This window comes from Pteropus vampyrus, unplaced genomic scaffold (genome assembly GCF_000151845.1).
Source record: "Pteropus vampyrus isolate Shadow unplaced genomic scaffold, Pvam_2.0 Scaffold82, whole genome shotgun sequence".
Taxonomy (NCBI): domain Eukaryota; kingdom Metazoa; phylum Chordata; class Mammalia; order Chiroptera; family Pteropodidae; genus Pteropus; species Pteropus vampyrus.
The window spans coordinates 1,625,352-1,637,997 of record NW_011888863.1 but is presented as its reverse complement, the minus strand read 5'-3'; the positions used below and the strand labels follow the sequence as shown (position 1 = coordinate 1,637,997).

At 34.2% G+C, this 12,646-nt stretch overlaps 1 protein-coding gene across 13 annotated transcripts in view; it reads left to right on the top strand.

Moving 5' to 3' along the window:
* The window catches only part of CASC1 (cancer susceptibility 1), a 54,934-nt gene that overhangs the window by 35,608 nt on the left and 6,680 nt on the right, over positions 1–12,646 (top strand). For 11 of the 13 annotated variants that reach the window (XM_023532363.1, XM_023532361.1, XM_023532365.1 and 8 more), the window contains 3 exons: positions 5,577–5,652; positions 8,170–8,330; positions 10,814–10,970. In XM_023532363.1, the coding sequence (XP_023388131.1) occupies positions 5,577–5,652; positions 8,170–8,330; positions 10,814–10,970 (394 nt within the window). The remainder of the gene's footprint in view (positions 1–5,576; positions 5,653–8,169; positions 8,331–10,813; positions 10,971–12,646) is intronic. The other 2 variants (XM_023532360.1, XM_023532359.1) reach the window with 2 other exon arrangements.

The window sequence follows — 12,646 nt, the reverse complement described above, 5'->3', positions numbered from 1 at the left end:
GGCAGTTATTAGTATAATAAGGTAGATTTTTATGGCCAAAAATGCCTGAGTTGTACTTAATATGTGATATGATCACAAATAACAAGTATCTCGTACTTCGTTAGTATGAGAATTAAACCTCTTAGACTTAGAAGATGGTCCAAATTATCTTTCCTTTTTCATGGGTCTGTTAAGAACTTTGCCACTAGAGGGCTCTTAATACCATATTTTAGTTTATTTAAATGTGTAATAATAATAATACACTAATATTGTGGATATTGGGTAATACTGTCTTCTCAATTAATATATTTTATAAAATATTTAGAAAAGCCTTAAGTGTAGCATATGTATGAGAAGTGTTTTTTTAAAAATGAAATCAACTTTAGAAGTATTTTAGTGATTAAAGGGGCATATATGATAGTCCATGGGCCTTTAAACTTTTAAAAGTTCAAATTAAAAATAGTCTGTCTTTAAGATACTCTTAAACAGATACAAGATTTAACATAAATATGAGTATATATTATACATACTGAATATGAGTGAATATATATACATATATTTTCTAAGTACCTTCTATAAGGAATTCAACATGATCACTGTTTTCAATGAGCTAACTATCTTGTGGAGGAGAAGAGTAACATTCTAATCGATACATTCTAATCGATACATTCTAATTTGTGTAATGAAATAGATTATATATGGGAGTTAAGAGATTTTTAAAAATCCAAAGAAAACACAGAGTGAACAGATTGGAAACCTTCTCTGATGAGGTAGCACTTGATAGGCATGGAGTTTATATGGGAAGGAAAGGAAAATATTCTTGTCAGGGAAAAGTGTAGAGACATGAAATAACCTTAGATATTCAGGGACTTCTTGGCATCATCATGGATAAATTAAAAATCCACGAGACTAGCCATGTAAAAAGTCTATCATTAACATTCGACAGCCTTCAACTTCCCACAATCCATTTCCACATTCATACCCTGGACTTTGTTCTTATTTCTTGTTCAACAAACAGTTTTTGAGTGATTAACATATATAAGTAGGCACTGTGCTGGCTCTCAGGGGACAGTGTTAAAGGACAAATGAGATTCCTGCTCTCATGAGGAGAAACCAATAAAAAATAAAAACTGGAAAATAGTCTAAAATGCCATGCACAGAATTAAACAAGATTATATAAGTGATAGGGAATGACTGACTGGTGGTGACTAGATAGAGTAGTTAAGGGGAACTTGTATGAGTTATTATTTAAGCTGAGACCCCCCCAAACCAGAAAGAATTAGCTATATGATGATTAGGGTGAAAATATTATAGTGTGAGGGTACATTTACTGCAAAGTTCATAAAATAGAAATGAGGACCAAGAGGAAGGCCAGTGAACTGATATATGGTGGGCAAGAGTGAAAGGATTATGTGATGATGTAAGAGAGGGAAGCAGGGCTTTGCAGGCCAGAGAAACAGGTTAAGATTTTATTGTAAAAGCAGTGGGGAGCCATTAGAGGGTTGTAAGTAGAAGACTGGCATGATCTAATTTATGGCTTTGAAAGGTTATTCTGGCTACTATGCAGAGAACGAATTGTGAGAGGCCAGAGTAAAAGCACAGAATCCAGTTAAATAGTACGGGGGAGGCATGAAAGGTCAAGGTTACTTTGACAAAGGTGGTAGTAAAAGATGTGGAAAGGTAGATGTGTTTGGAATATGTTTTGGAGGTAATAAAAACAAACCCTGTTGAGTTTTTATTTGGGGAAACAAAGCAGATGGTGGTCCAATTTACTGAGATAGGCAGGAATGGGCTTAATTGGTTGAGAATGACAGTGAAACAAGAGTTTTGTTTTGGGCATGGTAAATTGGGGACACACAAATGGAAATGTCAGGTAAGCAGTTGTGAACCCGAAGTTCTGAGGAAAGTCAGACACAGCTACCATGTCTGTATGCAGATTGTGTCCTGCACTTCTAGAGTTAAGAGTGTGTGTGTCCTAAAGAGCATCACTAACACAGATTTGGAAACCACTGGCCTAGAGATGGAATTAAAGTCACAGGAACGAATGAGACTTCAGCAAACTCAGGGTAATCATAACTTTTATTCAAAATGAAGCAATGACAAATTCATCTTTAATTCCTTATCACGAGCCACTTTAATTTATTCCAAAGCTCTAGTTCAATTTAAATTATCTTTTGATGATAAAATTGAATTTCAAATGAATGAATTCTTTTGTATAGGTCTTTGATGTGTAGTAAAATTTAAGACATTCTATCAAACTTGGAAAGTATTCAGTACTGATCTTTTGCAGATGTACAATAATATCACCTACTTCATTAATAATTGGTTATACCAATTTCCTATGTGTTCTTCAAATACTTCTGAGATTTTTGTGGCTTTGATTAGTTATATCTTTACATTAAATTTTTTATCAATCCAGAATTTATTTTAGTGTAAAGTGGGATGAAATAATCTAAACTTATTTCAAATCTTAGCTCTTTCGAAACACTTACTATATAAACCTAGGCTTTTCTTATGGATCTGAAATGCCATATGCTAAATTCCCAAGTGAATCTTGAGATCTAGTTCTGGAATCTCTATTCTGTTTCCAGTGATCTTATTCATGATCCAGATCATGTTTTTATGTCAAATTCAAATTGCATATAATCTAAAAGAACTTCCATGTTACATTATCTGTGTATTTATCAAGTTGCAATGAAAAATACTCTGCTAGTGTTCCATAAAGTTATTCTATGTTATAAAACAATTCCTATATTTGTTGAGCCATGTACATTGAAAAGTTATACTTTAGCTGTCTTCTCTGCTTCATATTCTGTATGTTCATATTCTGAACATTTCCAGGCAAATTTAGAAAACGTTACTTTTTTATAGATGTATTATAAACCTAAATGATTTATTTAAATCTTTTAGATTTATAAAAATATTATAAAAATAAAAGATTATAAAATGCTATTAAATTTTGAAGAAAAATACATGAAAAATAGCCGATTTTATAAAACAATTATGGAAAAAGAACTTTTAATTACCAAATATAAACATGGTGATAATATGAAAAAAAAAAAGTATTTTTTCAGCTTTATTGCCAAGAAATAGAAGGAGCTTTATAATGTATAAAACTATGAAGAATTATATTGTCAATAAATGTGGTTTGGAGTTTCAGTTTTGTGCAGGAGACAGTTCCGATGATACAGCTGCAATGACAGGAAGATATTCTAGAGCAGTTATCAAGATGAATGAGCTTGCACTAGAATGTAAGTGCGCACATTGCTTCCTTCATCAAGAAGTCTAACTTCAAAAAAGTCAATTGAGCTAACGAGTAACAAAATAGTAAAAGTTTTGAATTACATAAAAGCAATGTTAAATACAAGATTCTTCTCTCTATTATGTGATAATATAGAAACCGATAAATTCCTGTTGTTGCTTATTGAAGTACTGTGGTTATCAAGAAGAAAATTCTGTTGAGAAAGTCTAAATTCTTAATCTTCCTGCAAGGTGTTAAGAAACTAGTTTTGTTTAAACTCTGAAGAATTCTCAACTCTTTGAAGCTGTGAATTGGAAAGACTGAATTGCTTATTTGTCTGATATTTTTGGTGTTTTTAATGATCATAATCCCTGTAAGAAAGAGATGCAACTGGCTTTTTAATGATAGATAATATCAAAGGTCACCTAGATGTCCCATGGGCACCTCAAATTCAACATATCCACAATTGAATACAGTGCTTCCCCTGCCGCCAAGTCTGTCCTTCCTCCTTTTCTTGATAATTAATTGTACCACCATCCACTTTAAAACCAGATACCTGAAAATCAGTGTTCACTTGTCCTTTACCTTACATCTATATCCAGTCGCAGTCCAAGTTATGTTGGTTTTACTTACTTATCATCTTTCATATATATTCCTAATGGGGGATTGTTTCTACCTTGAGTTAGGCCCTGATTCTGTTACCTTGGACTTCTTTCTCTCCACTAAGCAGTCCATTCAATCAGCTGTTCACCAGAATATTCTTTCCAAATGCACATTTCTTCATCTTTTCTATTAAAAGCCTTTTATGAGCTCTCCTTTACCCATAGGAGAAATTCTAGTCTTTAGAGTGGCACCCAAAGCTCTCCACATTTGGACCCCGTTTCTCTCCAGCTTCAGATCTTAACAGTCTCCCAGAATGCCTCACTCCAGCCATACCTAACTGGGGGTGCTTGGAACCTGGTTTTGCTTCAGGCTTTTCTGCTTTCACTCACACTTGGAATTTCCTCCTACCATTTTTTTGGAAGACTTAATTATCTTTCAAGATTTAATTCAAACTTTATCACCTTTGGGTAGCATTTCCTATCTTCACCCACCCACAGAACTGACTGTTCTTCCTTTGTATTCCTGTTGTGGACCCCTTTACTTTTTGCTACAGCACCCACAATATTGTATTATAACCATATGTTCACTTACTTCCCTAGTAGGCTGGTGCTCCTTAAGTCAGGGACCTTGTCTTTTTCCTTTTATTCCTAGTATCTAAGCAATGCCTCTACAATTTAGGCACTCTGTAAAAACTCTTTGATGAATGAGTTAATGTGAGAAGTGTCAGAGGCACAATGGAAAAAGACGATAGTGTTAAAACTGATTCAAAGGAAAACATAAGGCAATACAGTGATGAAAGTAAGGGGGCTTGGCTTTGTGTGGTGATTGAAGATGAGAGACATGGTAGGATTTGCTGGCTTTAAGCTTCTGACCAGAATTGTGGTATACGGTTAATTGCTGCAGAAGTACAGGTGGTATCTGAGGTCAAATGAAGTTGGCTGGATGTCATCTATTTTGCAAATATTAGCACACACATACCAAATTTTTGTAACAACACTGCATATATCTAGTGCTTTACAGTATATAAAATACTTTACTTCTATGATTTGACCCTTAGAACAGTTATCTTCAGTTTCCTTTTTTTGTAAAATGAAGATAATAGCTATTTCTTAAGATTGTTTATGAGATGTGTTGTATGTCTGGCACACAGTTGAGTACCAATCGTGTTGTTAGATCAGAAATTTGAAGCCCATAATGGTTAAATGACTTGCTTAAGGTCACCAAGATAATTTAATGGCAGATTTAGATATAAATTCTAGATCTTACTGTTTTTCTATTGTAATATTCTTTTTACTACACTAGAGTACATGAGAGATCTTGTATTTACTTGGTGCACAGCATCTTTAATTTCTTTGAGAGGCTTACCCAAAAGCAGGCTTGCAGATTACTGTCAGAGAGCTGATTGCCAAAATCAAACAAAATTTAAAACTCGGCTAAAACCAAAATGCTAAAATAAACAATATTTTTATAGCTTGTTTTGCTTCCTAGTCTATTTTGCACTTGACGGTTTTCAGTAGAGGATCTGAGCAGGCTAGCTTCTGCCTCCGTGCAGTTCTGTGGAGATGTGCTCTCATTTTAGTTGATTTTTAAAAAATTGTTTTTAAGTCCAGTTTTAGGCCAGAGCAAGTGTCAGTTTGGGGCCCTGGAATTAAGGTAACAGGTATCTGAAGTAGGAAATGTAACAGAAGGACAATGAATCTGAGCTGAAGCAAACACTGACAGTCTCACCAATCTGTCCTTGTGTTTTCTGTAGAGTTCTGTCCAGGAAGAATCTAAAGCCACAAAATATGAACTGGAGATGAAATTATTAAGTGAAACAGTTACAGCAGGTATTCTTCTAACTTATATTTTTAGATTTAATTTTATTTGAATTTTCTGTTTACAAAAGAAATGGAGTCATTGTAAAAAAAATTCAGATGTTGCAGAAATATATTTAAAATGAAAATTCTTCATAATCCCTCTTCTGAGAACCAGTGTTAACAAATTTATTTGTGCTCACTTTCGCTCCCCCTCTTGATTTTTAATAAAACCATGGGATCATATCATACAGATATTTTTGTTGAAAATTACTTTTTTTCACCTAACATTTGTTACTCTGCATAACATTTTATATACATACATAGAACACAGTACATATTCTACTTAAATGAATAATATTCAATGTTATTCTAAGTCAGAATACATTAGGACCCTTACTTTTTTTAGTAGCTGTATAATTCCTCCTAATAATGGAATATTATTTAAAGCGTTAGTGATAGACAGGAAGGTTACTTCTAATTTTTTATTACAATGTTGCAATGAACATTCACATACACACATATATACAATCAGAAATTTCTCAGCACTTTTATATTGTCTTATCCTGGCAAATAGCAACTGGATATAGTTACAAAATGTCAATATGGCAGTGGTGTTTAATTTGCAAATCTTTTAGTTTAAGATTTATGTATATCTCTTCCATTAACTTTATCATTATGCTTCTTTCCCAGTAACTTCCAAGGAATCTATTTTCTACATATTTCTTAGCATATTTTTTCACAACAGGCTTCTTGTCTGCTGCTTTACTTTTTTCAAAACACTGTTGTTTCTGCAGTCAACTAGGTCTATATCTTTATCATTTTCTATAACCTTTATGAGGTAATTTTCCTGTTAGAAATATGATACTAAAGTCAATTCATGAACCTCTGTCAGTAATACCAAGGTTTTCTACATGACAATTCCTGAATAATGCCTTTCATAAATGTCTAAATTTGGATACACTATTTTTTCTTAGTTTACAGATACATTGATTATTTAGATACATTTGAGAATTAAAGTTTGCATATTATTGAATGTACACAAGGAGAAAAGTGAAATCGCTTAACTGGAATTTTCTTTAGCTATTTTCATTAATTTTCAGTGCCTGAATCCAGGGATTAAATTCAGTGCCATCTCCATGTGCTTCCTTTTATGGGGGAGGAAAATCATAATAATAAATAATAAGGCTAACAGTTCCTGAGTTTTTACAGTGTCTGGCACGAATTCTGAGCTCTTTATATGCATGAAATCATAACTCCCCCAAGTAGTATAAGATACTATTATTATAACCATTTTGTAGAGGAAGGAACTGAGAGTAGGGATGTTAATTAGCATATTTTGCATAAGGTCATACAGCTAATAAGGGTGGGACCTGTAAGTGGTCTGGTTTCCATTTCTTATCCATTACACTATATTGAAATAACTGGTGAAAGGTAGGAATAGTCCCAGTGCTGTGACTTCAGATAGTCCCCTGATTGTGCATTGTGAATTATGGGATCATAGAATTTCCCCATAAAATTTAAAAACACAAGAGATTATCCAATCCAGTTTCTTCACTTTCATGCCCCCATTCCTGTTTTTCTATGAGCTGGGCCTATTTTTGTTGAAAAAAAAAAAATTAGCTTTAATTTCCTATATGGACCAATTTTTTTTTTTTTTTTTTTTTACCATTTCAGATATTTAGCCTCGTAATGTCCAATTTTAAAAAAATTAATTTAGCAATTATCAGATTTTGTGTTAAACCATTTTTTTGGATCTTTTAGGTTGAAGGGCAGCAGAATATACCACCCCCAAATATGCCTCTTTGGCATGAGGATTATTTTGAGCTGTAAGCAATTGAAAAGATACAGATGCAAGAAAAGCTCCCTGCCCTTCTTTTTTCCTAAAAGTAGAACACAGATTTTTAAAGGTGTCTCTCCTTGCCTCACAGACAGCTTTAGTCCCTATCAGCCTGGAGAGGGCACCAGAGGAGTCTGCATAACAAACTTTTCTAACTAGCTTTTATGCTCTCCTCTGGAAGCCTAAGCTGCTTTCCTCTGTCCTTTTTCAACAAATTTATTGTTCTTTGTTGAAAATGCTGTATAACCTGAAGTTCTAGGCCACCTCTTTGAATTACTCATTTTTCCCCGGGGCTCTCCCAAGTATACAGGAGGCTATGTGTTAATAAACTTCTGTTTTTCTCTTGTTAATCCTTTATTACAAGACTCTCAGACAAGAGATCAGAAGGGTAGAAGGAAATTTTTCCTTCCCTACAATAAAATATATTTTTTGTTTTTATTTCAATAATGACATATGCTTATTATATACAAATTCCTAAAATGCTAGTACATAAAATATAAATGGAGCCCTCCTCTGCATCCTACCATTACACACGTCTGTTCCCAGTGCAGAGGTTAGCTTTGTGAAGGGTTTTGCATCAACCACTTTTTGAAAAGTTTTAGTAGCCGAATAAAAACTTTCTTTAGCAGTACCAGCTTTCATTTCCCTTCTAAAAAAATACAAAAATGCTATGATCTATTTAGTAATTAAATTAATCTGATTAATTTTAGCACAGTTGTTGCTGATTGAGAATACTTCTGAAAAGCCATATTTCTTTGAAGATGATGAGGTTGATACATGCCAATTCACAATGCTGGGTGGAGTGTATCACTTGGATATTTTGGAGCTTCCCCCACAGTGCAAACCAGTGAAGGGCTGGATGATTATGGAAGTAGGTTGATTCTTAAATCGAAATTTTTGAGTAAAATAATTTCTCACACTTTTACATCAAATGCTTTAACATCTAATGAACTAATTGTGAACCATCTTGGATTTATAAAATTTGAATCAATACTAAAAGAAAGGCATCTAAAATAATACAGACTTTAAAACTAGAATTCATGAATGTTAACTGTAAACCTATAGCACTATGTTTAGATTGTGCCAATTTGGCCTTTAATGAGTCTATATCAGAGACTGGAAACTTCTTCTGTAAAGGGCCAGATGGTAACTATTTTCTGCTTTGTAGGCCATACCAGCTCTGTTGCAACTCTTTAACCCCACCATTGTAACACTAAAACAGCCACATGCAAATGTGGGCATGGCTGTTCCAGTTAAACTTTATTTACAGAAACTGGTGATGGGCCAGATTTTCCAGGGACTATAATTTGTGGACTCCGGTCTAGATTAGCAGTTTCCAACGTGCAGTCCCTTGATCAGAAGCATCAACATTATCTGCCGTCACCTTGGAATTTTCTAGAAATGTAAATTCTTGGGCCGTACCTCAGTCTTATTGAATCAGAAATTCTGGAAGTGTGAGGCTCAGCTGTCTGTGTTTCAGCAAAATGCTAAAGTTTGAGAAAATCTGGCCCATCACCAGTTTCTGTAAATAAAGTTTAACTGGAACAATTGTTCTGGATCCTTGATATATAAAATTTGGTCCATGACTCAGCAGCGTCAGCAGCGTCTGGGAACTTATTATAGATGCGTAATTTGTGGCTTCGCCTCAGATCTACTGAATCTGCATTTTAACAAGACCCTCAGGTGATTCGTATGCATATTAAGAAGCGCAATTCCAGGTGATGCCAATGCCACTTGACGCACAGACCACACTTTGAGTAGTAAGGATACTTACCGATGATGGCAGTTGTCAAGTCATCTTTCAAGGAGTTTCTCATTCCTGTTTCAATAAGTAGTAATGTTTGCACTAGTATTGACTTGGTTTAACCTCACCTCATGTTGGCTCGTGTCCTAAATATACCCAGTTATGTTGTTATAGCCTCTTCCTCCTTCTTGCTTTCCTGTCCTTTTCTCCCTCCTTTCCTTTTTCCCTCTCCTTCTTTTTCTTTTCTAACACATCATGTACAAAGATCGCCAGGTACTTCCCACTCACGATCCCATCCATTTAGGATGTTGGTACATTCTTGTATTAGAGCAATATATCTCAACTTTTCTCTCCCATTATCATTTCTCTGAGGTGCTTTTTTAATCTTTTTTTTTTCTAACTTCCCCGTCCATGAAATTTTAATACCACAGATATACTGTATATCTGTGTATGTGCTTTATACTTAAAAGAATAAAATTTTTCATAACCCCCCAAACTAATTTTTACCCTATTGGTGATGATATTGCCATTCCTTTTCCCTTCTCCCCACAAATGAAAATGCATTTATTATAGCAAGCCTGGGGGAGATAATCTGGTCTATAGGCTCTTCGAAGAATCTATTTGAATCAACTTTCACTACATTGGGAATACTTGAAGAACAGTGTGGAGTCCAAGAAAGACATTCCTTTGGTGAAGGTAGGCCTTCAAAACTCCCTTTACAGGTCACAGCCTCAACTAGGGTTTTCAAAGATTCATCTAAAGATGTTCTTGAATTTTGTCAGAATGTCCTAATACCACCACACCATGCTCTCCATGAGCCCAGAGTGTCCTTCTTCCGTCATACCTATTTTTCTCTCCTGCAACAGAGGCCTTCCTCTTTTTTTTCAAGTATCTTTTCCATAATTTCCTCCCTCATCTAGCATTTTTCTCCATCCAGTTTTTTCTTCTATTTTGTAACACTGTTGATATTTTTAATCTTCTCTCTTCCCTAGAGCCTTCTTCTGTTACATTCAGATAATGGACAGATCTCCCTTATCCCAGAGAAACCTGCTGTGGGTTTGATTTACTTTTTTTTTTCCTCCCAGCATTACTGAGATGTAATTGACATATAACATTGTGTAAGTTTACGGTATACAATGTGATGATTTTTACTTTCATCCATTCATTTCTACACTTCTAAAAAGGTTGCTTATACTTCTCTTATACTCCCTAACCAAAGTATGAGAGCATGGAATTTGGGGTTCTTGTAGCTCTGTGTTTGAGTTTTGATGCCTCCTTGAAGTCACTTTGTAATCTTTGACAAATTATTTGATTTATCTAAGTCCCAGTTATCTTCTCAGTTAAATATATACCTTGTATGCTTGCTGGCAGAAATGAGTAAGCTGCAACATAGAATGTGGCCCATGGCAGGGTCCTGAAATTCCATTTAATTTAGTGATTTTTTCCGCCTCAATCATTATGTTAATTTTGTTGTGACATTTTGTTAGCCTATAGTTATATGGGACACTTCAATGTTTATTAAAAATAACTGTGTAGCTTATCCAGCAACGTTTACATCTTTAACTATTACCAGTCAGCTTCTAACTTGGTGTTTTGGTCACTTTTAATAGATACTCAAAGAAGGATTACAGAAATACATATATCCTCCAGGAACTACAGAAGACTTTGAAACAGAAAATGCTTTCCCACCAGTAGAGGTCATTCTTGAAGTTCATGAGAATGTGATCTTTTTTGAGAACCCTATGGTTGCAAGGTGGGATGCTGAAGGTACAGCAATGCCTTAACCAGCTTTGATAATGATGTAGTGCAAAAGGTATAATAGATATCTTTGAATCAAAACAGAAAATAAGTGTGGAAACTAAGTTTCTAATCTTACACATTTCTATGCCAATTCCAGGGTCTCCGTTTTATTTACCCTCGATGAAAATGAATAAAGATTGGAATTTTAAAATTTATTGAATTTTATAACTCCTAGTTCCAAAAGTGTTTATATTTGCCATAATCTCTAAAGAATTACTTTATGGTTGTATAATTCTTTTTTTAAAAAAAGAAATGAACAAAAATATCAAGATAGTATAGCAAATCAAAAACAAGTGAAAAGCCCACTGTGTCCTGAGATGACTAAATAATTCAGATGGGGATTAAAATGATTATTTTTTTGTAGCTTTATTCAGACAATTTACATACCATAACATTCACCCTTTAAAGTGGTTTTTAGTATATTCAGAGTCATGCATTGATCACTACCTAATACCAGAACCTATTTATCTCCCCCCCAAAAGAAACCCCATGTCTATTAGCAGTCACTTCTCATTGTCTCCTCCCCCACCCCCAGCCTCTGGCAACTACTAATCTCTTTCCTGTTTTATAGATTTTCCTATTCTGGACATTTCATATAAATAAAATCATATAATCATCTGTGTGACATTTTATACCTGGCTTCTTTCACATAGTATACTGTTTTCAAGGTTCACTCATGTCGTAGCATGGATCAGCACTTCATTCCTTTTTATGGCTAATATTCCATTATATGAACATGTCACATTTGGTTTAACTGTTCATCAACTTATGGACATTTGGGTTATTTTACCTTTGGGCTATTATGAATAATGCTGCTATAAACATTCATGTACAGGTTTTTGGGGAGGCTTATGTTTTCAGTTCCCTTGGGTACACACTTAGGCGTGGAATGACTGGATTATGTGGTAACTTTGTTTATCCATTTGGATGACTACTAGACTGTTTTCCACAGGGGCTGCATCATTTTACATTTCTACCAGCAATGCACAAGGGTTCTAATTTCTATACATCTTTGCCGACATTTGTTACTGTCTTTTAAATGTCTATTTTGCAACTACATTTGAAGATTTTGATTATTTTAATGTTAATAATTTATAAATTGCAAAGCAAGTATTGGGGATGGGACGTGAGTAAATGGGAAACCCGAAAGAGGAAAACTAGCTACTGTATGCCTCTTTATTACTTTTGATTGTTGATCCTTAGGAAACCATTGCTTATTCAAAATGTTAAATGTTTCAATAAATCAAAAATACTAAAAGAAATACAAATTAATGATTCACTAATCATGAACAAATACCTATATTGCATTGGCTGGCTAAATTTTTGAAAGGTCTTGGTCTTGTAAATTAATGTATGCAGTTTGGGATCCTAGATGAAAGCTGTATAGCTTTGTTTTTAACGTGAGTTATTTTACATCCATCTATTTGTGAAAGGATTTACATATCTGATGATAGATTGGGAACAGTTAAGATCACTAAAACACTGAGTTATTTATTTAGTTACGGGGGCAGAAAATTTTGTAAACATTTTTATGATTGCTATAATACTGCACATTATTGCTTGTGTAGACATATCTACAAGATAGTCTATATTCTAGAAATAGTTTTTATATTGTAAACAGTATATTTCTATCAATACATACA